The sequence below is a fragment of the Aulostomus chinensis genome, chromosome 20 (genome assembly GCF_037954235.1).
Source record: "Aulostomus chinensis isolate RoL2024-O1b breed Wild chromosome 20, RoL_Achi_v1.0, whole genome shotgun sequence".
Taxonomy (NCBI): domain Eukaryota; kingdom Metazoa; phylum Chordata; class Actinopteri; order Syngnathiformes; family Aulostomidae; genus Aulostomus; species Aulostomus chinensis.
In genome coordinates, this window is record NC_141339.1 from 15,368,008 (window position 1) to 15,393,768 (window position 25,761).

The following is a 25,761-nucleotide window of genomic DNA, read 5'->3' on the forward strand; positions in this document are numbered from 1 at the left end:
ACAACGTGACACGCAAGGTACGGTGTATTCACGCTGTTTCCACATGATTCCATTTTACTGCCAGCATGTCAACACAGAAACTGGGATTCGTGAGGCCAAGCAGGTTTTTTTCCCCTCTCTTCTCTTGTCTAGTTTTGATGATGGAACATCTTTGTTCCTACAGCAAGTTGTTGGTGGCGTAATGTTGAGGTTGCGTTATTGAGTTAGTTTGTCTGTCTATCCACCTGTAAGCAAGATTATTTAAAAAAAAAAAAGAAAAAAAAGTATCCAAATGATTTTTACCGAATTTACCGAAGGGGTGTAAGAGTAGAATACTATAAATTGACCGTAGGTATGAATGTGAGTGTGAATGGTTGTCTGTCTCTCTATGTTGGCCCTGCGATGGACTGGCGACCTGTCCAGGGTGAACCCCGCCTCTCGCCCGTTGACGCTGGGATAGGCTCCAGCCCCCCCGCGACCCTTAATGTGTAGGAATAAGCGGAAGATGACGATGGATGGATGGGTGGTGTAAGAGTAAGATACATCCATTTAGTAGAAACAGCAACGCTTTCTTTCTTTCTGTCTTCATTTTTCTTCCCGCCCTTGATATTGTAGTACAAATACAGATGACAACATCAAATCTTTGGCTCTAGTTTGCAGCTGCGTGGCTTTTTCACACACTTAAGGACATTTTCATAACATGAACATAAACCCATCTAGCAAACTGAGCCGTTGACTTATATATTCTGCAGTAGTGTGTTGAATAACAGAGGGAGAAAGAACATGCCCTTATGTTTTTTTATATTAATCTTTTTTCATGCCTTTTAACAGTACATGTATACCCATGATCCCTTTATCAACATTTACAAAGCTGTAGTTTTTTTCTCTCGCTCTAATTTTCGGTATAACACACTGTGCCCTTCTCGCCCTCCTACTTAAAGCGTTCTATCCTCTGCCAACCTGAGCTCCTCTGATGACCTCTTGAGTCTGCTGGCTTCTTAATTCCTATTATTTTGTGAACACTGTGTGCAGAGACCCCAGGAGGGCAGGGTCTCCGAGAACATAAAAGCACCTCATCATATTATCATCAGTTGCTTATATTACACTCCGTGTGCCCCTCCTAATTAGCCAATCAGTTTGAGAGAGGGAGCTGAACCGGATGACCTTTCTTAAGCGGCTGCTTCTTGACTTGCTGTACTTGGAAGAGTGAAACAAATTGAAGTGACAAGTGTGTCTGTTAAAGCCTTGTTTTTCTGTGTCTTAATCACATGGACCTGTGACCTCTCCCCTCTCGCCTCCTCAGGAGCTCCTGCTGCAGACAGTTAAGGAGCCGTACGGACTTGATCTGTCCAAGTTTCCTGCTGAGGAAGACCTGCTCATCTACAAGCGGTAAGACGTGCATCACGCGTACTCCGTAACCAGATTCCATTTCCATCCAGTTAGCTTCAGTGACGGGAAACTCTGAATCCCCCCTCGTGTTTTAATCCACTCAGCAATGAAATATGTGAGAAATGGAAGCTCTCAGTCCCAAAGACAAGACAGACTCAGATATATTCAAATTACATAATTGGATAAAGAAAAATCAGCATTATTTGTATTGTATACGCTTGCTTGGAGAGTTAGACACCGTCTAGCTCTGTCCCTGGGTCCATGCTTAAGTTGTTAACAAAAGGTTTCACACAATGAAGAGAAATATATAATGAAGAAAATGAACTCAACACACTCAGTACTCACAGGGGGTAAAGAATGAATGCTTTTGTTCTGTTTTTATAAAATCTTGACAGGTCACACAGTGAAACGGGTTACATAACTGACGCATGTTATATAGAAATACAAGCGATTGGTGACTGATCCAAGTCGGGGAAAGCAACACACTGACCTGGATCCCTGTTTGTTTCTTCTGTCTACCAGCTCAGTCTGACATCTGTTTGTTTGGCACTGTAATGTGCCTTTTGGTGTCAAGTTGAAGCCTGTCAAGGGAAAGCTTGCGCTTTATTTCTCGGCTCCCTCAGCCAAAACCTCTGTTGTTGAGGAAAATGCTTTCTTTTTATTGTTATTGATAATGCACCTGGTGTATTGAAGAGACGGGGAGGAACAAGCAGTCAGTGTCAGCAGTCCCCTCGGGGGGATATGGGTCAGTGTGCCCAGAGGACATTGTAATGTCTACCCTGCTGTGTACATCACACTTCTGACCTCACTGTTCTTTGTCCACCTCTTTCTTCCTTCAACCCCCGACATTCATTCTCCGTCCGTCCTTTTTTGGGGATTTAATTCTGTCCCTTTTCTGGCTGTTTGCTTTTAAAGTCGGCGATGAGTTACAGTGAGTGGCCATCGCCATCATCGTCATCATCATCATCATCATCATCATCATCACCCACATGAAACTGAACACAACTGTCTGTTCTTTGGATGTGAACTACATGTCTGATATCATGTATTTGTGGATGATGGCGCACTTCATATTTCATTTTACTTTGTGACATGTCACATAAAATGAGAGGTGCTGTTCCATTTGAATGGTGCGTCAGTCGAGAAGCCATTATTATTGTTATTTATGTATCAAATAGGAGAAATTAGAAGTTTCTGATCAAACTCTCAAATAAAAGCCCGGCCCTCTCTTTGCTTTGAATAAATGAAGCCAGAATTCCTGTTTTGATATTGGAAACAGTATTTTTTTTTAAACTGGGACACTGTCCAGATGAACAGTCAGATGCCACTTTAGCATCTTCAATCAAGCTCAAACGCAGCGAATTAAAACTCTCACCTCACCGCTAACATTTGCTGATTCATCTTCATAGTCCTTTTGAATGCTGTTGTTTGTTGTTTTGTTTCCATTATTCAGGAGCTACTTTGTATCATTTTTGGCCTCTGATACTTGATTTTGGCTCATTTGTTGGAAAGGGTAATGGAATGTACGGTGTATGGTGTTGTGGAAAGAAAAAAAGAAAAGAACTCAGCTAGCTGACTAAGAGGAGCTCGCAGGCTGCAACGTGAACCTCGGTGGTTCTGATAGATTCTTTGTAATCTTTCATATTTTACTGTGGTATTCTTATTATGACCTGTGTGTGTGGAGGGCTGAATGTGACTTACAACAAATGTCAGACTAAAGATAAAGATAAATATAACGGGCCAATGGAAGTATGTGAAACATGAGCAGGCTTGAGGGGTTGTGATGTCATAACTACAAGTTCCACACCTTTTACGAGCGCAGTGCATGTTGTTTTAGGGGCGGAGCCATGGGTATATTAGTATGTCCCAAAGCTGACAATCACAAGGGCACAATCAAGAGTACAAACCAGCACAGATCTGTGCGTAGGATTCACGACTCGTATGTGTGATCTGTGTAACCAGCGGTACCTTGATCAGGGCGCAACGAACAACCTGCTGTTGATGCATACGACGGCAAACAACAGTCGTCATTTATACCTTCTAGTTTCCGAAACCTCCAGCCGATTGAGACGTTCACGCCACCTGATGGACGGAACCAGCCAGTTCATGCGACTGAAAAGTGAACTAAAAGGAAGTCAGAACATGGTCAACAGGGTTGCCGCCATCACTCCAACGCCAGCGGATGTTTTATATGTAATAGATGAAGGGCGCTCATCATCGATAGATTATTCTTAGATAATCGGAAACACAAGCTGATTTGTGCGCATCAGAACACTCAACATCCCGATGACCGCTGCCATCACCACAAGTTTAGGCTGCGTGTTCTCAGACGGCCGTGAGAACGGTCTCATAACGCCGGGTTCACTGTGCTGCAGCGTCAGGTCACACGAGTGTGAAAATGTGCGCGTACGCTCACACTCAAGTTGATGAATGCTGAAGGTTTGCATGGAAATGATTGTACCCTCTGCAATTTGTTGGATAAATGTGGGCCAATACGTCCCAAAAAATAAAAATGAATAATCTTTGGCAACCAAAAACTAGATCAGCTCATCCTTGAACCTTTAAACTACGCTTCCCAAGAAAGCTTCATTTTCATAGCCCAACAGGTGTTGCTTGATTTTACTCACAACATTCATATCTTATGTTGATGTCTTATTAGAGTTTCCTGGAATCCCCCCCCCCTTTTTTTTTTTTTTGCCATGTGATAGATGGGGAGTTGACTTGGGGGGGGAGGCAAAATTACAAATTGTGGTGAAGAATGTTGTTCATATCCCTACTGCAGTGGCACATAATGGGAATTAAAGTGCATTTATTATTGAGTATGGAAGTTGGAGCAGCTCCAGTGAGGTTAGCTGCTGCCAGAGCTCTGCTAATCACTGCATTAATATTAAAAATCATAAGCAAGAGCCAGAGGGGGACTCTAAATTGTTGCGTCTTTGTGAAAGAATAATCATCCGTGGGGAAATTTGATATTTTGAGATGAGGTGGTTGGAACCTTAGAGACATTGTTTTGCTCATCTCTGACTAACTCGAACACACAGACACACACACACAAAAAAAAAAACCCCAGACGGGGTTCTGAGCGTTCATGATTCTGTATATTTTCTGAAAAACACAGCCAGTTTTAAGAGTGGGCTAACTTGGGGAAACTGTGGAAACATTTTGGTACTTGACTCCCTGCTGAGATTCTCTGAATGTACATTTTATACTTTTTGAAGAAATGCTCACAGTTGATTTTATCTTCTCAAGAAAACTTAGCAGATGTAATGTCAGCCGGGGAATTTTTGAACTTTAGTATAAATCTTAACGTTCTTCTCAAATCACTCCAGTTTCAATTTTTTTTTTTTTTAAATCCTTTTTAAAAATTGTACCTGTTACATAATTTCCCTCCACTGTGCAGCAAATCGGTTCATTGTCATGACTAGTGTTGTGGTCACTTCAGTCAGTCAGTCAAATTTAATTTATACATCAGGTTAAATTAAAAAACAAACAGTAAATAAATACAATACATGGGCAGAGAGCAAGTTTAAAAGAAAACAAACGCAGCAGCACGCAGGCCTCGTGGCACTTCCTCCTCTAAGTCATGCTAGTGGTGTTCATTTCTATCTTATACCTTCTATGTGCTGTTTTTTTTTAAAAAAATATATTGTGAACTTTCTTCATGATTCACCACAAATATATCTTCATTTCTTCATGAGAGCTGCTCCACAGATGAACTCCTCTTACTCCAGTACGATGATTATCTGTATTCGTCCGTACGTTCTAATTGTTATATGAAAATACACATTCCCCGTAGATGTTACAGCAGGTTTTGTTTGTTCTCTTTAGGTCTATAATTCTTATTGTGTCCTTTTTTAACTATGAAAATTTGTTCTGGATTATGTCAATAGCCAACAAAATAGTTGGCAAACCCCAAGTTGAGGAGTATCCGCTCCCGTCCTCTCCTCTGCCAGGTTTGAGCCTTGAAGCTCCAGCAGGCTCTATATAGAAAGTCTCCTTGGCAACTAAAAAATGTATTAAGACGTAATTTATTCCCGAGTGACTGATGAGGTCTGTGCAACAGACATGACACGAACCGTTTTAATGACTAAAGTGAGCAGGTTTGCTCTTTTGTTTAACTGACAGCTCGTTTCTTGTGTCTGAGCCGAATTCAAATGTCCATCTCAGTGGACATTAAAGATGTATTCCATTTCATTCTAACTTATAGCAGTTTCCTGTGATGATTGTGTGTGTGTGTGTGTGTGTGTGTGTTTCTGCAGGTTTGCTCATCTGGGCGAGAGCCAGCACCAAGTGGAGAGAACTGAACACACAAACCTAGTAAACATCATCTGCTTGTGAGTAAAACGTGACACTTTAACACAAACCGACACAAATAAACAAACGAACCCCAAAACACCACACGCTCAGTGATCCTCAGTCACGTGTAACATCTTTGCAGTAGTGTTCTGTATTATAGCTCTGAAATACTACTCATCTTTTGCCGTAGCCCTGAGTCAAGTGCAGGTTGCTTCCGCTAAGTGGTGTCCAGGGTGGTTTCTTGCTGTGCACTCTTTTAATCTTAATCTCTTCTAAGCAACCACTCTTCCTTCACTTCTTGTAATCCCTGCTGTTTCCCAGTTGGGCCAACCTGCGCCTTCCTGTTCACTGCAGCTTGGATGAAGGGGTTTGTGTACATATATATAAATATACTAAAATAAAATAAACAGCACGGTGTCCCTCTTCGTCTTGAGCTTATTCCTTGCAGCTCATTCACGTACACTCTTTTCCATTTGATTCTTCTCACACGCGTATTATGCATCCACTATGCTGATGTTACAACACCGCAGGGACTTGAAGAAAACAGCCTCCGGTGTTTTGATGATGTCGCTCTGATGGCGATGTTAACACACCGGGCCACACGTCCGTCCTCAGCTTTAGCACTGACGTTTAAGATGAGTTGAAATCTCTAAATTCAATCTCCAACATTTAAACACACATGACTAATTGACTGATAACATACAGAACGCTTGTCTACCCAACACATTAGCGCCAATTAAAATGAAGTTCTAAAACCAACCCAATACTTTAGGATATTTTGTATGGGTTTTTTTTGCCGCTTCACCTCAGCATGGACGGATTTTCAGAGAACGGTGCAAACACTTCATCCTGCAAAGACTGAATAATGCAAATAGATTGAGCCAAAGGAAATTTGTCTCACAAAATTAACATCTCCATTGAAAACGCAAATTAAAAATCCCAGCACTCATAACACAGCTGCAGAATGAACAACTTCGGGCAATGTTTAAATGGTGCAAATATATAAATGACTGACAGCGTGAAGAACCGTCTCTCATGCAAAGGAATCGTAATGACGTATTATTGAGGGTGTGATATGGAACAGCTCTTCTCCAGGTGAGAGATTCTTCAATACTCAGGGCTGCAGATCGATGGAAAGAAGCAGAAACTGGTCAAATTAAACCAAGGCAGAATGGACAAGAATGTAAAGAAATGCTCTGCAGGGATTTTCTTCGTCTTTGTGAAAGAAAAGCGATTTCAGTTCACCGGGTTTGTAAAAGAAATATGAGCAAGAAGGTTTATATTGCCAGCCATTTCTTATAAAAGGCAGACGGGGTACAAGATGGGTTTTACATCAAGATCAGTTGAAGGTTTTGAAATTAAAGAGAAGTGAAGGCATGAAAAGAAAAAACAGACGCAGGGTCAGCTTGAAGAATGTACCAACATGAATCAGACTTTTCTTTTCGACTCTAAACCACACGTGCCTACTTGCTGTTGGTTACCGTGTCACCATGACAAATGTATGTGGTGCACGTTTGGCAACAACCAGGGAACGATATTTAACAGGACTGTACGAGGGTTGAACCCCTCTTTCACGCACCAAAAGGAATCCCTAAAGTCGTAGTGAGTTTACACAGTGGAAGCAGGTACGAGTACGGTGCAGTTTACAATTAGTGTTTTATCATTATAAGAGAACCTAGCAGCGTATTAGAAACGTGTCAAAAATGATTTACATGTGTCAACTTGAATGTGAATATAGAATGGATATATAATCATAGCTGCTACTGTCAGTTCACGTAAAGACACAACTGAGGCCCGACACCTACATCGAGTAACAGTTCTGATGATGATAAGAGGAGAATTAACAACTCGTACAAAGGGTCGTGGAAAAGATGACATATTCCCTTCATTTTTATGGTTGGATCAATTCTCTTTTGGAATGTTTGTAACTTATTACACTCCAGAAAAAGATGGATGTGATACAGATGTTTTCTTGTGAGTATGAAAGAGCCTCTGTAGCCACCAGGTAAACAGCAACCCTCTCTCTCTCTCTCTCTCTCTCTCTCTCTCTCTCTCTTTTGTTTGTCCACATCTTCACTCGTGATTCCACCATCTATGAGTGCCTTCCTTATGTCAGTTCCACAAGGTCTCACAGGTGTGTGTTGTGTAACCATGCTATTTTAAGATACTCTTACCACATCCCAAACATGTTTTCACTCGTGGAACAGTGTCACCCCGCTCCACAGAGGAAGGAAGCATCAGTGAGGTGTGATGATTTTTTTTCTTCATCGCTATCACAAAATATTTTGGCTAGAGAAGAATCGAGTGCTGTAGGGTGGATTACTTAAGTGCACACAGGATTTAATATCACTACACCAACACAAGTGTGTGTGAGTTTGTAATTTGCACCAAACTTCAACTGCATTGCGTAAGACGAATCAATTTACAACACAATAGAAATCAAATGACTTTTAAAAAATGTAAAAATTAAATAAGTTGAGTTTTACAAACGTTCTTTACTCGAATAAACCCCTCATATACTGCTAATTTAATCACGTTAATGAATTATAAAAAGCGAGATTATTTTCTTGACTCTTCTTTCTTTAACAAGTCAAGATGTGTTCTGAGCTACACACCATCCCCCTGAAATGTAGCGTGTTCCTGATATCTGGGCTACGAGCACATAGGGTCCATCTTATTTTCAGCGTATAGGTGGTATATGTAGCTTCGTTACTTTTTTTTTACCCGCCATCTTTTTTAACTGGCATTATCTTATTTCATGAAAAAATGCGATCATTAATTATGTAATAATTTTCATTTAAAATCATATTTTCACCAAATTTAACCGAAAACGTTTCAGAGCTGAGCTGTGATATCTGCCAGGCATTCAGTCAGCTGTCCCATTCCTAATAATTTTCCTGCACTAGGTTAGCACTTAGCATCCCCGAGAAGAAACTGAAACTTCCAAAATGTTACTTCATGTTTGAATATTTTCAGGAGAAGAAGAAAGTGTATGCGATGACATCTGTGAAGGCTTTCTTTATAGCCCAACTGCTAGTGTTTATTGCAGCTAAGCTACCTAGCTTTCAGCAGTCTGGTGCTAGTCTGGAGCTCTGTAACATACACAGAGAGGAGAGAGGAGTATCTATCTTCCTACCAATAAGGGTATTTCACCAAAAAACAAAAACAAACTGCATGCTCCTTTAAGATGGTAGTGGCGAGCGCTGTTTCTCCATGTTGGTCCAAAGTCTCCCTCAGGTGTTGGTTTGAGATCTCAAGACTGAGAAGGCAGAAGCAGATCACTCATTGACCTCTTTTTCCCAATGATGAAGGCATGGTCATCTCATCCACTCATAAATTCAGGTTTCTCCTTGAATCCACCGCCTCTTCATAAAGCCATGTTTCCATCAGCGTAATGTGATGTAATGTACAATAACGCATGAGGAAAGGCTGAAGGGGGCGTTAGAGTCCTCAGTTGTTAGCACGAGCTTGAGAAGCTGTTAACCTGTTTGATTCCAAAAACTTCTCAACCTCTTGGTCACCTCTAGGTTGCTGGGTCTCTATTAAACTTTCTGTCTTTACTTAATCACATAAAACCTTTAGTTTAAGTCTGATTGATGTCAGTGACTTCATGATTTAAATGAAGGTTTCTTCCGATTGTCACTGCATCTCATTTGGCACGGCCGACCATCACCTAGTCACATTTGAAGTAGGCGCGCGTGTCTGGGCGGCCTCTCACCGAGGCCTCAGCTGCTTCTGGACCAGCTGACTGAGCGAATGACCCGACAAGCACACAGACGATAATCCACCTTGAAGATGACGAGACATGCTTTAGAGTCTAGCTTCTGAGAAAATATGAGTAATACAGCTGTAAAATCATCTCTTTCATCCTCATGTTGTTTCCATTAACAGCTCTCTTAATGACTGGCTGTCTCCCGCAGATCGATGCTGAATTTTGTTAAAGAAGTTTTCTGCTGCTGTGTCTTTTTTTTTTTTTTCATCTTGACAGCTATAGATAATAACATTCCCCGACGTGAAAATCCAGCTTGTTTTTTTTTTCTGCCCCCATGTGATATTTCTAAAATTAACTGAACATGCTTCTCTGCTTGTCCTTGTCTCCATCTCTCAGAGAGCCCGTTTCCTGCTTCCCAGAGGACAGCATCTACGCCGTCTCTCCTCCGCAGGTCGACAGCGATAGCCGCAGCGTGTTCGAGAGCCATGTGACGACTGGCCAGGGACAAGTGAGGCCACTGTGTAGGGAGGACATGTTGACATACAGGGAGTACGTCAAGAACAGATACATGTGACACAAACAAACAACATGAGCAGGATCAACCAACATCCATATCGCCTGTGTCAATATTCTGAATGCACGCAAGACCGGTGGAGGTTCCTCTAGAACTTAATTGACATTCCTCCTGTTGGGAGGTGGCTCCCTGTTACCGTTAAAGTAGTGTGTTAGCAATCCAAGTATCAAGTAGTTTGACAAAATTAGATTTTTACCTGAAGAAAGTCAGTTTTAATAAATCCAAGTCATCTTTTTATTTTTAAACACAACTTAACTGGCTGGTTTATTGCGATTTCTTCTTTTTTTTTTTATTTGTTGGTCCCGTTATTTCCTGTCAGTTTTAACTGCAACTTTTTAAAAATTTCATTAACCTGTCTGCAATTATTTTTGAATCTTTGAAGAGATGCATCACCCAAAAAGTCTTTTTTTTTCCCCCTTTTAAATATTCACTGATAGGTTTCTCAAGTTCACAAAGAGATTTATTCCCTCCTAGGAATCAAACACTGCGATTTTGGCTAATTTTTTTGGAGTTTTGCTGTTGTTAGCCTCAAGCTAAACATTCATGGATAGAAACTGTTTATGTACATCAAGAAAGTTGAATTTACTTGATTCCCTGCTGACTTTATCCACTCATACTTGATGTGTTTGATTTTTATCGGTTCCTTTTTACTCACAAAAGATTGCCCACAGATTTCACTTTGCATAAATGTATTTCTTGGATGTCTGCTGATTATTGTGTATAGTTGTTATACATTAAACAATCATTTATTATCTTTGTGTGACAGACTGGATTGGTGTGACAAACAATTAGCTTGTCATTTTCCCCCTTCTCTTCTTTCATGTAAGAACAAAATGCAATATTGTTCCTTTCATGCAGTCTCTGTAATTGCTTTTCATGCCTCCCATTCTCCTCAACTTTCAGTTCCTCTCTCTCTAATTCCCCCTTTCACCCATTGTGCACCCTATTTTACTTTAGTGCAATTTGTCACACACTTTCTCATTCAATCACAGGTGTTAGAAAATGTGAAATGCGACAAAGGCTGCCTCTTCTGTAACAAACACACACACACACATGCATACTGACTGACCACTGGTCGCTGCGTCTCTGCCTCGTGAGCCTGAAGATGAGGGGGGAGGGAAGTGGAGATTTGCCTCTGCATGTGAGGGACAATGTCAGGAGAATTAAAGCAAAATAATACATTTGCTATATTTAAACCCCTCCTCCCCAAAAAATTACAGAGGTTAAAATATGATATGTCCATCTTCTATTTTTGTATCCGCAGGACAAATATTTCCATGTGATGCTGCATAAAAAACCTAGATTACTTCTCAAATTGATAAATTTAATCAATGTCCAAACACTTCCCTCATCTTCCCACACATTTAAGACATAAATTATTAAAAATATTTTCATGTGTAAAAGAAAAATTAAATATTAAGTCTAAATATTAAATCCTCCTGGGACTATCACCTTATCATGGTGGAGGAGTTTGAGTGCCCTTAGGACCCTAGGAGCGATGCTGTCGGGGACTGTTTTTCCCCTGGTAGGGTCTCCCAAGGCAGATTGGTTCTTGGTGAAGGGCCAGACAAAGAACCTTTCAGAAGACCCCTCATGAGGAATAAAAGGAAAAGTCTGCGTACCCAGTCCGGAGGGTTACCGGGGCCCCACCTTGGAGCCAGGCCCTTGGTGGCCGAGCTTTCGCCCATGGGAAATGGATACATGGGCTCGTCCCCCTGTGAGCCCAGCACCCGCAGGAGAAACTGGTAGGGTCCGGTGTAGTGTGGATTGGTCTGTTGATGTTGGTTTCACTGATATTATTGTTGTCAATTAAGTGTGACTCAACCCTGTTGAAGCTGTTCTATTTCTAGTCATATTTTTCTGTTTACCTCCCTACACAAAGCACTAAATGTTATCTCAAACACTGCTAGGAATATGACCAAGTTATTCTTTATATTTTGATATCAATGAAGTTGAATCACCCAACATCTTTAATATAATTGTGCTTTTTTTCAACCCCATATCTTTTGTGGTATAGATGAGAATCATTTTGTTGTCATTGTAGAACATGTTGCACATGTAGGGAACAAATAACATTAGCAGAACAAATAATATTAAAAGCTAAATAATATAATTGGGGGAGACCGGGGATGGTTGGAACTGTTACCGAAAATCCTTGACCTCAGACCCATGTGATCAGAATCATGCAACCTCCCCCTTCCTGACTCTGCATGTTCATTGCTGTGTGAAAAAGACAGACATTGCAGCAGAAGAGAAGGAACAGTAAGAAACAAATTGGTTGCAGCCTTACTCTAATTTGCCTGTTGCTTATTCGATTGAAATAAAGGGGCGGGACTACTGATTTTGTTCTGTACAGGTAGATAAAAAGGCAGGTCTGTTCTGTACAGGTAGATAAAGAGGCGGGTCTGTTCTGTACAGGTAGTTAAAGAGGCGGGTCTGTTCTGTACACGTAGATAAAAGGATGGGTTTGTTCTGTGCAGGTAGATAAAGAGGCGGGTTTGCTCTGTGCAGGTAGATAAAGGGGAGGGTCTGGTCTGTACAGGTAGATAAAGAGGCGGGTCTGGTCTATACAGGTAGATAAAGAGGTGGGTCTGTTCTGTACAGGTAGATAAAGAGGTGGGTTTGTTCTGTACAGGTAGATAAAGAGGCGGGTCTGTTCTGTACAGGTAGACAAAAGGATGGGTCTGGTCTGTACAGGTAGATAAAGAGGCGGGTCTGTTCTGTACAGATAGATAAAGAGGTGGGTCTGGTCTATACAGGTAGATAAAGAGGCGGGTCTGTTCTGTACAGGTAGATAAAGAGGCGGGTCTGTTCTGTACAGGTAGATAAAGAGGCAGGTCTGTTCTGTACAGGTAGATAAAGAGGCAGGTCTGTTCTATACAGGTAGATTAAGAGGCGGGTCTCTTTTGTACAGGTACTCAAAAGGATGGGTTTGCTCTGTGCAGGAAGATAAAGAGGTGGGTTTGTTCTGTACAGGTAGATAAAAGGATGGGTTTGTTCTGTACTGGTAGATAAAAGGATGGGTTTGTTCTGTACTGGTAGATAAAAGGATGGGTTTGTTCTGTACAGGTAGACAAAAGGATGGGTCTGGTCTATACAGGCAGATAAAGGGTCTTTCTCAAGGGAAACAAGCCCATGAACTCCCACTCTTCCTATTCCATCTCAGCCTAATCTTCCCGCTCTCCCTAAACTCACCAGTGTCTTGCCATACATCACCTTCATGCTTCTTTTCCAGCTCGCCCTGGAAATGCTTCTTTCAACCTCTCTCTAATTGTTAATGCATCTTACATGAGTTTGCCGCAGCACAACATCTCCATCTTTGGAATGTTTGTAGGATCCTACTCTCTCACCTGCTGCTACCGACCTTGTAATAACCTTTACCACAGCATTGTCACGACTGTCCTGATATTGCCTTTTCCACTGATAATAAAATGAACTTTGGTTCTTCTCGCTGCAGTGACTTGGGCCGACAGACTGATCACTCATGCTGGTGGGCATCAGTAGGTTTAGGCAGGAAACACCGAGGGTGACTTTTTGTGAGAATATCGTAGAAATGTATCATCATAATGAGTTTTAAGGCAAATGTGGAAAAGATTTCAAGCAAACGTTGGCCCACATTTGAAAGGGAAAGATCGAACAGAGTGTTTTTGGGTTGTTGTTGTTGTTGTTTGTTGCCAGTAATACCTTTTGAAGGTCAATTCACGATCATCATGTTTGAGTTGAGTGGAGAAAATAGAACGACCCTGACCTTAATGTGGTTCTGTTAGTTTTGATTGTTCAGTGGACTGAAGGGTTCCATTAAAAGGAATTATTCTGTATCTGTTGGAGAAAAGGACACTGTTTTGTACTTTAAAATAGATACAGTACGAGTTGCGATATTCCTCCGTTAAGCTTTTCTGGTCGCACGTGTCACGGCACATGGAAGTGAATTTTTTTTTTTAATTCCTTGAAGCTCTTTAAATGTAATCATCCCCCATACTTCACTATCTTCCATCATTTGAATGTTCTTTGTCTCTGCTCCCTCACTAATGGCACTTCATTTGGTTTAATTAGAGGCATGTTCAGGTTTTTTTCTTCTGTTTTTTTTTTCTAGAAAAAATATCTGTAGAAGGGTATTTCCTTTCATTGTTGGATGAGTCACTGTGTGTTTTTAAAGCGGCACATGGACAGCACATCACTCTCCACATTTATGGGGACTGTGGTCAGTTGGGGGGCGGTGGTATGTTGTATCCCTAAAGGGCTGTTTTGAAGGTGTGTGTGTGTGTGTGTGTGTGTGTGTGTGTGTGTGTGTGTGTGTGTGTGTGTGTGTGTGTGTGTGTGTGTTAGGTGAGGTCATGTTTTTCTCATGTTTTTATATTCCAAATGGCAGGTGTCTCATTCTAGTGGAACCTCTCAGCAGTGGTATGACTGAATAAATGTATCCTGCAACTGATGGCAGCCTGTTTATAACTCTCTCTCTCTCACACACACACACACACACACACACACACACACACAAAGAACAAGAACAAGTGCGTGTGTGTGTGTGTTTCAGCAGCAGTGCAGCGCTTCAATATCTGTGATTTAAAAAATAATCAAAAATGAATTTAGATGAAATGTACTGTATTCTGGTTTATGTGCAGTTTAATATTTGCCTGTTTGTGTTGTTGTTGTTGTTTTTAGAATATGAGTCACTTGGCACTTCATGTGACCATTAAGTTTATGTATGAAGACAGGAACCCCCCCCCCCCCACACACACACACACACACACACACACACACACCCATGGTCAGCTAAAACAGGTGGCCAAACAGCTGTTGCCTAGAAACCAAAACTGGTTACCATATTACTATGCTGCTTTCAATGTCATTGTCCCTCCCACATCTCTCTCTCTCTCTCTTGCTCTGTTTCTCTCACAACATTTTGTCCATTGTTAGTCGACACATAATTGTAGAAGTGTGAGATGTAAAAACATTGATTTTAGAAACAGTCGTATTCTAAAGGTAAATGAAAACAAATTGTGTAAAATCAATGTATTATCTATCCCTCTGCTCAGAGTTTAGGTTTCTGGAGAGGGAAACAAGGAAAGTCCTCAATCACATGATAATGAAAAAGGTTAATATTAACAAACACAGTTGGAACAATCGGATCATTAATGGTTTGAATGTATATATATATATATATACATATATACATATATATATATATATATATATATATATAGGGGGACTGTGATGTTTGAAGTGAACTGATGGAAATGATAACAGTAATTATTCTAACATTTTATAGGCAGTTAATTGAATTGAACTGTTGTATTATTCAGTCATGCAAATCATTGTGTTAACTGTACTACAGGGTAAAATCTAAGGGGTGCAAGTGGATCACCGAGGTGATCAACCATTCTGCACCGTCTAGTTCTGCAGCTACTTGACTTAGAGGAAGAGCACATATTGTTCAAGGTGCTGAAATGAGGTAGTGAATCTAAAATCCCCAGAGGTGGAGGTCACAGGTTGTTCTATGCCATATCTCTGACTTTTCCTACTGTTAGACCATCATGAGCATGCCTCCATTTTTCTCCAGAGGCTCAAAGAAATCTTTTCTGCAACTCCCACTTTCTGTCCTGGCTGCACAATGAACCATTTAGATTTCTAAACTCGGGTTGTGTACCATTTCAAAGTTCTGGATTTCATTTGCATTAGTGGCACGTGCTGTTATTGCCTCTGGGCAAAGTCAAAATCTCATATACCATAAATGACTACCAATACCTGTCGCAAGGTTTTAGTCGGTTTCAACCTCTGCTTTTATCTGCATCGGCATGCAGTGAGTTAAGCTAAAGGCATTAGAGCATCAAAGCAGGAGATGGCTTTTATATTTCTCACAGGAAGCAACAACCGGTTCAAATCAGAAAAAGATGTGTCACAATATACCTTTAAAATGAAGACGGTTTAACGCTGGATTAGTCAAATGACCAGGTAAGTGCCTGGGTTCGCATGATGCCCAAAACAACTAGTGAAATCTCCTAATAAATCTGCCGTCATGTGCAGTGAGTCCACGAGCAACAGGCTTCCCAGGCAGCTCAGTGTGACAGCGGCACTACAATGAAGGAAAGAAACATCTAATTCTAACAACTCAAATGGCAAACACACGTAAAGTAGCGATAACAACTATCCCTGGTTCAATAGGGGCATTTGGAAAGTGGATAGAGTGCCCACCTGGCCACAAAATTGTGAGCAGAACAATGGCAGTCGAGGCAACTGCTACGGGACTGTGCCAGTGCGGGTTGCTACAGCAACCGGATGTTTAACTGGAATGGGCTGCTGATGGCAGAATAGATATGGATATTTTGGTAGCTCAATATTTGCACGGATTCATTTTTGGATTAATGCTGCAGGTGACAGAGGTGATCATGTTTCTGCTTTTGATGAAAAGGGCAAACCAGCGGTTGAACAGGATCTGCAATGAAACTGCACTAACAGAAATCAAATGAAAACGAGCAGACAACTGGTGTCACCCAAGCTGCTGTGGTTTTAGATAAAACACAGATGACCTATAAACAGCTGACAGACAGGGGGCTGCACGCTGTTGATAGGAAGTGGAATTGTACGGAGGCTTAAGACCGGCTTGTAAATAGGTCTGAACAACACATCGAAACTTTAACAAAATTGCAATTTACTTTACTTCAGTAGATGCAACATTAGCAAAATGTTAATGTGTCTATAAAAAAAAGTATGTGCTACAGAGATATACTGGCTTTCAAACTGTATTCAACAAACTATATTTTAAAAAAAATCAACCGAATCGTCTTTACTCCCATATATATTTATAATTAAATTTTTCAATTAAAAATCGGAATCATGGTTCAAATATTATAATTCCTTCAAATATTATGTTTGTAAATGCAATGTCAGTCAAAAAATAATAACAATAGGATGCTTTTTCAACCAGGTTCAGCCTTATTTTAGTGCACACATGAATGTATGCTAACCTTGTGCAAGGATACTTGCACACTAACATCTGACAGTGAAAACTCCCTTGAGTGAAACGAACCAGGATTTGTAATTCACAGCAGTCCTCAGCTTGTAGCCTCACGCTGAGAACGAATATAAATTCTTCCTTGACTTTTGAAATTAGCAGGTATTAAAGATTAGAAGGCTCGCTGAATCTCAACACGTGGATTAAACGCTTGAAATCCAGCAGTCTGTCATTGTGCAGCGGCTGCAAGGCCTACAAATGTCGCTTGACGCTCAGTAGCCGTGCTCTTCTGGGCTTGTGGAGAACGACATTCTTCACTTTCATTTTCTCAGTGGAAAAAAGAAAGAAAGAAATTCTGCAGAATGCTTGTTGCCAACAGTGAGATGGTACTCAGAGGCTCTCGCTCCCTCTCGCCCCCCCTCCCGTGACGTCACCGGGGTTTAAAACTCTCCGTCCTCGTCTGTGGTCGCGCCGCTATCCTCCTTCTCCTCGCCGTCATTATCGCCTTCCTCGCCGAGCTGATCACCGGCCAATGCTTCACACCACTTCTGCCCTGGATGTGTGTCCCATGCGTGGGAAGCACAACAAGACCAAGGGCTTCACTTGAGAGGGTCCAGAGGTGCGAGGCTGCTCTTCGGTTCCCGTCAGACGAGGGGCTCGAATACCTACGACGACCTGAGCTCAGTCACGGAGGTAGGAGGCTCCGACAGTGTCTCTGGTTTTCCTGATGAAAACCAATGCTCCCAGCTTAGAGTTTGTACTAAAATAAGGAGAATTAAACGCGCCAGACTGAAGTTTTATAATATGTCTGCAGACAGAAGACTTATCCGGTATTAAAAAGAGGCCACTTCTGAGCTTAAAACACTGAATAAACCTTCATTAAAGTATCTAAAGCCGGACTGGGAGGAGGCAGGTGGCCGGTCGGGGTTTCAGCACCATGGACAGCTTCTATGACAGCACCATGAGTAACTTTGAAGGGGAAAATTCTCCCTAAAACAGCTTTGAATTTGAGTTGTGTGCGATTTTTGATCTCAGTTTTTCCTTCGACACTTGTTTTCGACTTAACTAAGTTTAGCAGCATGTTTTTGCATTCACTTCGACGAGTGTCCTGAGAGATGTGTCAGGGTTCATTCACTCAGATGACTTCATTTTACCAGCTTCTTTGCGGCTGAAGCGTTAGAGTGGATTTATACTGGAAGTTTTGCTTTATTTGATTTTGAATATATCATTTATATATAATTTAATGTATTTGTAAGCTTCTCTGTGCACAAGTAAAGTCCAGCGTTGTTCGTCAGCAATAATAACCAACTCCTCGAGTGGTTTATCTTTAAATGATCATTTTCAAACCCCCCTCTGTCTTCTCCTGCTGCCCTCAGGACAAAGAGCATCCAGCGGGGAGATATGAACGAGTCTCTGGTGGTGAATGACTCCTCTGCCACTCCTGTGCCGGTGGAAGCTCTCCAGTGGATGGAGGCTGAGTCTCCAGAGCACAACAGCAGTCTGGAGTTCTCCACCGCCCCGTTAGAGTTCACTATCAACCCGTGGGACATTATGCTCTGTATGTCAGGCACCGTCATCGCCTGTGAGAACGCCATAGTGGTAGCAATCATCTTCTACACGCCGACACTCAGGACTCCCATGTTTGTGCTAATCGGGAGCCTGGCCACAGCAGATCTGCTGGCCGGCATGGGATTAATCCTGAACTTTGTGTTTCAGTATGTGATCTCCTCTGAGACCATCAGCCTTATCACTGTAGGCTTCCTGGTGGCCTCTTTCACGGCGTCCATCATTAGCCTCTTGGCCATAACAGTAGACCGTTACTTCTCCCTCTACAACGCCCTGACTTACTTCTCAGAGAAGACGCTGCAGTATGTACATCTGATGTTAATGGGGACATGGGGGGTGTCTCTGTTCCTGGGTTTGCTGCCGGTGCTCGGCTGGAACTGCCTGGATGAACCCTCCTCCTGCAGCATCGTACGCCCTTTAACCCGGAGCAACGTCACGCTCTTAGCCACCTTCTTCTTTGCCATCTTTGTGCTCATGCTAACCCTCTACTTCAAGATTTGTAAGATCGTGTGTCGCCACGCACACCAGATCGCACTCCAGCAACATTTTTTTGCAACATCGCATTACGTCGCCACCAAGAAGGGGGTCTCTACTTTGGCTATCATCTTGGGGACATTTGGTGCCAGCTGGCTTCCATTTGCCATCTACTGTTTAGTTGGCGAACGGGAGTATCCATCAGTGTACACCTACGCCACACTGCTGCCAGCCACCTACAACTCCATGATTAACCCGATTATCTACGCCTACAGAAACACAGAAATCCAGCGCTCCATCTACATGCTTCTCTGTGGCTGCTTTCATACCAACGGCGCCTACCGGTCGAGATCCCCAAGCGAAGTCTAAAATTGTTAGGGCTTTTTGTGTGTGTGTGTGTGTGTGTGTGTGTGTGTGTGTGTGTGTGTGTGTGTTAGGGTGTGTGAGAAAAAGAGAGCAAAAGACAAACCATCCTGTGACCATCGACAATCTGCTTACAGTTGACGGTGTGTGCTTGGGGGGGGGGGGGGGGGGTGATGCTAGAAACATGTCTCGTACTGTATCTGCACTTTAAATATGTCTCACTACAAGTTAGGATGACATTTTTGGAAACCCTGTGAACAAGAAATGTCTGTGCAAATAGACAAAAACAAAACCCGCGAATGTACTTCAATGAGAAAAAGGAATGGAAAAACTTGCACTTTATTCAATGTTTTTTGTTTGTTTGTTTGTTTGTTTTTAAAATGCCAAAGCAGTATTGTAAAGCCCTTGTTGTTCCAACTTGTGAGTACCGTGTGCCATTTCCAATTTTTTTGTATCGTAATGTCTTTGATGTACATTTTCTACAAGAGGAATAAAGAGATAAAAAAGCGAGAAGGTCTCCATCACGTGTGACATGACTTGTTTCTTTGAAGGAGTCTGTGCGTTACGCCTGACTTGTTTTTGTTTTCACATCCACTTTACTACGCTTCAGCCTCTCTCCTCGCCGAGGCAGGTGGGTCTGTTTGAAGAGACTAATGGCACATTGTGAAAGCAAAGACCTTGCCCCTGGAAAATAGCTTCATTTTACACCTAGACACATTTGTTTGCTCAGTCCGTGCGTGTGTCTGCGCGTGAGTGTGTGTCTGCGCTACAGGGAGAGTGAATGAGAGACAGTTTGAGATACGGTGAACGTGTGAAAACACGTGCCAGCTTCCTCTCAGGAGTTTGAATTACCTCCTCACCGGGATGAGCAGGTGTTGTCAAGCAAATATAAATGATTTGCACTAACAAGGCTGTCAAAAGAGTCTTTTCTTCATAAAGATTGCTAGCTATATACTTCTCTTGTCTTCAGTATATTGTCGCATCGATAAGATATGAAAGAGTGCAATGACAGGAAATGAAAAGGTTTGTTTAGAGAAGATTTTATCTCATCAAAATCTACGATAATGAGTCAGTGGAAGGCACGTGTATATGTGTGTGAGCGAGAGATGCAGAGATGAGAAGTCTGGTCTCACTGCCAGCTGAGCTGTAAAGTCTCTGATCCTGGCAGCCACACACAAACGTTTATCCTCCAGGCTGCTGAAACTGGTCCTGGATCAGAGGACCGTAGACCAAGTCAAGTTAAGTCAAGTCAATTTTATTTCAGGCTGCACCAATAAGTCCCTAAAGACTACAACTGGTAGAAGAGACCATGTCTCTTCTGTACTGGCTTCTCTGCATTGGCTCCCTGTCAAATTCAGAATAGAATTTAAAATTCTCCTTCTAACATACAAAGTCCTCAACAGTCAGGCACCTTCATATCTGACAGAGTTCATAGTCCCCTTCTATCCAGCTAGAACCCTTGGCTCCCAGGATGCAGGGTTACTTGTGGTTCCTAGAGTCTCTAAAAGTAGAATGGAAGCCAGAGCCTTCAGCTGTCAGGTTTCAGTCCAGGATGAAGACCACCTCTTTACGTTTAAGAGCAGACTTAAGACCTTCCTTTTAGTTAAAGCTTATAGTTAGGGCTGGCCTAGACTAGCTCTGAGATATCTCCCATGGTGCTCTGGGCTTCTGGCTCAGTATATATCCTATATATGTGTTACTAACTCCTCTTCTTCTCCAGGACACCAGATAGACAGATGTATGACACTTTTTAACACTTTTTTTTTTTTTTTACAGGCCAAGGTATAAAATGACATCAAACCCCAGCAAAGGTTCTTTTTTAGTACTATAGCCTTTTTATCTGTATTACATAACATCTGTACTTCATACATCATATCCAGCAGTGCACCCAATTCCAAGATATTGATTCTTGTGTTCATTCTTTATTCTGTCATTTCAACTGTAAATGCAACTTCTTAATCTAAAAACCAAATGAGGTTTGCACAGACGACTATTTAAACTCTGGATTTGATTTCCTGCTGCTGTACTGTACGTACAGTTCTGCATTCCCCACGTGTCATTTAACATTATCTCTGGGTTCCTACTTTGGGCATCTGTACGGAGTCATTGCTTCATTAGCATCATTACGTAATTACCAAGCACAGAAACTCAGTTGAGTGCTCCAGACAGCTTCGGGTGGACAGGGAAGTGTATTGTAAATGTTGAGAATATAATAGGTAATGGAAAAAAAAAGAAAAGAAAAAAAGGTTAACACGTGAATACAGGAGCAGCGCAGCAGGAGAATTATTTTAGTTACACGAGCAGCGTGCTTATAGTGATGGCTGTGGATGGACAAGAACGTTCGAACGGAGATTCATGGCCCCCAGAGGATGAATCCTCAAGTTTGGCTGCTATTTCTCATCTGAACATCAAATGTACGTTCATACTTGTTAATGTCCAAATACTTCCCATCATCCTCAACTGTAGTTTGCATTTATGAAGTGTTATTAATCATGTCACATTTGAACAGATACAGCTACCAGGGACTTTGGTGTAGGTAGCTATAAGAAGGTGATCTTGGTACATTGACATTTTTATGGTTCTCTTATAGATCTTCACACGTATGTGTTGTCTTATGTAGTGTCAGGTCCAGTTGAATATTTATATAAGCGCTTGTCCGGATATTGTACATGATGATATGTGTTTTGTCTTCCTGCCAGGTGGCAACAGAAGCAAATTAGCTTTCAGCTAACTTTGAAGCTAACTTCCCCTGCTGCCCCTATTAAAAAAAAAACAAGCGATTCAATACTTTACTGTAAAAAATTTCAAACTACAATTTTGGACAAAAATAATCCCACATAATGTAATTTATTTATCATAAATGACATGTGGGTAAGGAATTTCAATACCATGACTCAGCGTTAAGTGTGAAATACCCGGTATTTCCTCAGGTTAGATGTTATCATTTCGCCAGCTTCCATTTCCCATTATAAATATTTATGTGGCGAGCAATGTCCATCTCAACCCTGCAAATTCCTAACTGTAAACAGCCTTTTGACTCCCCATGTGATGGGGGAAGCATGACGCTGCAGTGCCCCCTAGAGAGGCGGAGCCAGCAAAGGTCAGATATCCACAGTTACCCTGAAGCTTCTTCTCCTTGGTTCATCATTAATGATGAGAAAACGGCACAAAAATATATACGATTTATGGTCTTTTCCAAATGCTGTGGAACAAAAGACGATGTTGCTTTTTCAAATTCACAATGTTGTACATAAACTGTGTTTGCATTCTATTGATATCTGCATTAAAATCCAGTATCTTTTTTTTATGTTTTATCAAATAAAACTCTTCAACTGGCACCAAATTTCATTGAAGCCATTGAACTAAGGGCACTCTTATCAGGACAAGTTCACGATAGAGGACACTTGAGAGCTGTCAGTTATTTCTGCTAGCAGTCACATTTTAGCATGCTTCAGATGAGCTTTTAATGGTCCAAACTGGACTTTTTCCACCTCTTGTTTTACGAGTCCGTGTAATTTCTCGGACTACCGTCTGTAATAAACTCCAGCTCAAATCTGTGAAGCCCTCAATCAGTTTAAGTAGGATCACCAAGTAGGGCAAAGGTGAGGGCCGCTGGGGGCCGCTAATGGACTGCTGAGGATGTGGTGCTGTGAGAGCAGGACATGTTTGTTCATCTTGTTTTTTTCTCACCACCTCAACAGATGTTGCTTTTGCTCAACCACCAAAGCATGTTACAGGCCACTGTGCACAATGTATAAAGGTCACAACATTATGCAGCATTCGACACTTTCAACAGGACTTTCATGGTACACTGATTTGTTGGGCTGCTTTTCACGTCGCTGGCTGGCTTGGAATTCTCAGAACAAAGATGCTTAGGGAGGCAGTAAAGAGGGAAACGTGAGCGAGGCCTCTACCTACAGCTGGTCACGCAGTCAGCGTCTCGTTAACTGTTAGCAAGTGTGCATCTTAATATGTACACAACTGCTGTGGATTCAAATCAACAGTCTTTTAGCTTTGTGTAAAAAAAAAACCCACAAAAAAAACAACTTTTTGTTTTCTGTCAAAATCCATCATTTCACCTCAAATCATGTTACATGAGTGCAAGTCATGACAGATTTGAAGGCACCAGCGTCCTCTACAAACTACATAAACTACTGCTTTGATGTGTCTTTTGTAGGATATTCAGATATTAGCTTGTCCAAGCCACAACAGGCAACAATTTTCACTCGATAATTAAAACGTAACTGGGAGATATTTTTCTGCGGTTAAGCCTGTGAGCTTGAATTAATTGCATAACCTTGTTAATGATCTGACCGTTCGATTTTCCACCCGTCAGTCCAGTGTGGCACCTTTGGCAGGATTTGCGCCCACTAACACACCGACAGCTTTAACACAAGGTACTTGTTGAGTCACTGCCATGAATTGTATCATCAATTACCTGAAACTAAAGGTGCTCCCACACGCTTTCTCCTTTCTTGGTTGCCGTGTAAAATCACACTTCAGATCCACCTGCACAGAGTTCAGTGCTCACTGGTGGTTGACTAAATTATAGTGGAGGTAACCAGCGTGGTGTAGAGTCGCACGGCTTTAGATTCTTTGCCTCTTAAGTGATGACGAATCACTAATGACAAAAAAAAAAACCACAGGAGAAAAGAGTGCTCTGCAACAACCCGTCCTTCAAAAACTACGCTCCACATGCACAGAAGAGACGCACGTTTACAGAAAAGAAAGCAGCTCTGCAACAGTGCAGCAACGATCATTTACAGTGGCAAACAATCTACAAAAGAACGCTGACAAGAACCAGCTCATACACGTATTTTCAGGTGGGTTTTCAGAGGAGCTGAAACAAGTAACAAAAGAATAGGCGGTAAATCTCATTGCCTCCACTGCAACTTACACTTCAGCAATGTAGAGCAAAAATTCAAATGAGAAGAACACAAAGTTACTCATGCAACCTCCAGCTCATAAACCTGCTCATCACTGTCATCCTCCTGCCACACTGTTTCCATCAGTGTGGGTGGGATCGAGGCTCGCCTGCTGACCTCTGATGATATTTCCTGTGAAATTTCCAGTTTCCAACTTGGTACATTGCTGGTGGCACTCTGCAATGACATTCAAGACATGTTGTCTTCCCAAAGGCAGCCATGTTGTTCGTGTCAGTCACGTGATCAGCTGGGTGTTATCACATCGAAATGAAGTTGATCCAAGTAGTTTGTGGAAACCTGCTTTTGAAACTTTAGGACTATGCTTGGAGGAGAAGGTGAGGCTGTAAAGGAGTGAGAAATTGGGCCTGACTGAGACACAGACAGCTCCCCGTGGTCTTCAAACATTACATCACACATTTACTTATAAACCTGTTGGCCTGATTTCAGTTGCGTGATTTTTTTAAATTCCAAAGCGTCCAATATGTCACCTGCAGCAACACATAAATAAGATGTCATGAAATACATTCAGAAGGCTGTTATCCCTCTCAGTATGAAAATGGGCTCTTTTCTGTTGCTGAGGTTAATATTAACAACACAGAAATTTGCCGTTGGTCCGCCACTTTGATGTTACATCCATTAGTCCAAATAGAAGCTGGTAGCAGTGTTTGAATTATGTAATGCTTGATCAGTGCAGAACTGAGCAGCTCTCAAGGCAATTACCAAAGTACACAGTCGAATGATTCCCTCATTAATAATATTAATTACACTGATGTAGCAAATGCTCTCCATAGGAACATTATTATTACTGAGTTATCCATTTGCTCAATGGAAAAGGCTTTGGTCTTATTGATTTTGTAATCACACCAATAGCTGGTTTTTGTCTGCCTCCTGGGATGTTATTACATATTCATGTAAAAGTGATGTTGTAGGAATGTTGTTGAACCTGCAGATGGCAGGAGAAAAGGTAGAAACACACACACATGCACATACGCACACACACACACACATAACAATAAAAAAATAGTGTTATTATGTCTGTTGTAACATCCCCGTGGGGATCGCATTGGTGTATAGAGAAAACCTGGAACCACCTACGTGGTGATTAGGAGGCGGTGAGGTTCACCGTGAAGCATGCACACACGCACGCACACACACACACACATACACACACACACACACACACACACACAAATTTTATCTCCGGGAAAAGCAGGGACAAGCCACTTTGGCTGCATGAAATTTGCTTTGCGGTAAAAGCTATCATCATTTGTCCATTTGCTCCAGGTCAAACACTTGCATTGGTGTGTGTTGTGTGTTTGTGTGTGTGTGTGTGTGTGTGTGTGTGTTTGTGTGTGTGTGTGTGTGTGTGTGTGTTCTTGTACTTGCTACATATTGAGGACTAGAATATGTAATTAACTGACAAAGTGAGAACATTTTTGGAAAGTGTGGACATTTTAGCTGGTCCTCACTTCTTCAAAGGGCTGTTTGAAGGTCAAGACTTGGTTTTAGGGTCAAGGTTAGGGTCACGCAG

The 25,761-nt window shown here is 41.7% G+C and overlaps 2 protein-coding genes across 2 annotated transcripts in view; both read left to right on the forward strand.

The window, feature by feature from the left end:
- The window catches only part of fig4a (FIG4 phosphoinositide 5-phosphatase a), a 47,314-nt gene extending 36,642 nt beyond the window's left edge, over window positions 1-10,672 (forward strand). The window contains exons 22-24 of the mRNA XM_086188778.1: window positions 1,283-1,368; window positions 5,628-5,702; window positions 9,773-10,672. Of these exons, the coding sequence (XP_086044904.1) occupies window positions 1,283-1,368; window positions 5,628-5,702; window positions 9,773-9,950 (339 nt within the window). The 3' untranslated portion in view covers window positions 9,951-10,672. The remainder of the gene's footprint in view (window positions 1-1,282; window positions 1,369-5,627; window positions 5,703-9,772) is intronic.
- A 7,631-nt stretch (window positions 10,673-18,303) lies between these two features.
- Window positions 18,304-19,325, forward strand: gpr6 (G protein-coupled receptor 6). Its single transcript, XM_086189598.1, has one exon. It carries the CDS (start codon window positions 18,304-18,306, stop codon window positions 19,309-19,311), a length of 1,008 nt encoding a protein of 335 aa, XP_086045724.1. The 3' UTR covers window positions 19,312-19,325.
- The last annotated feature ends 6,436 nt before the right edge of the window (window positions 19,326-25,761 follow it).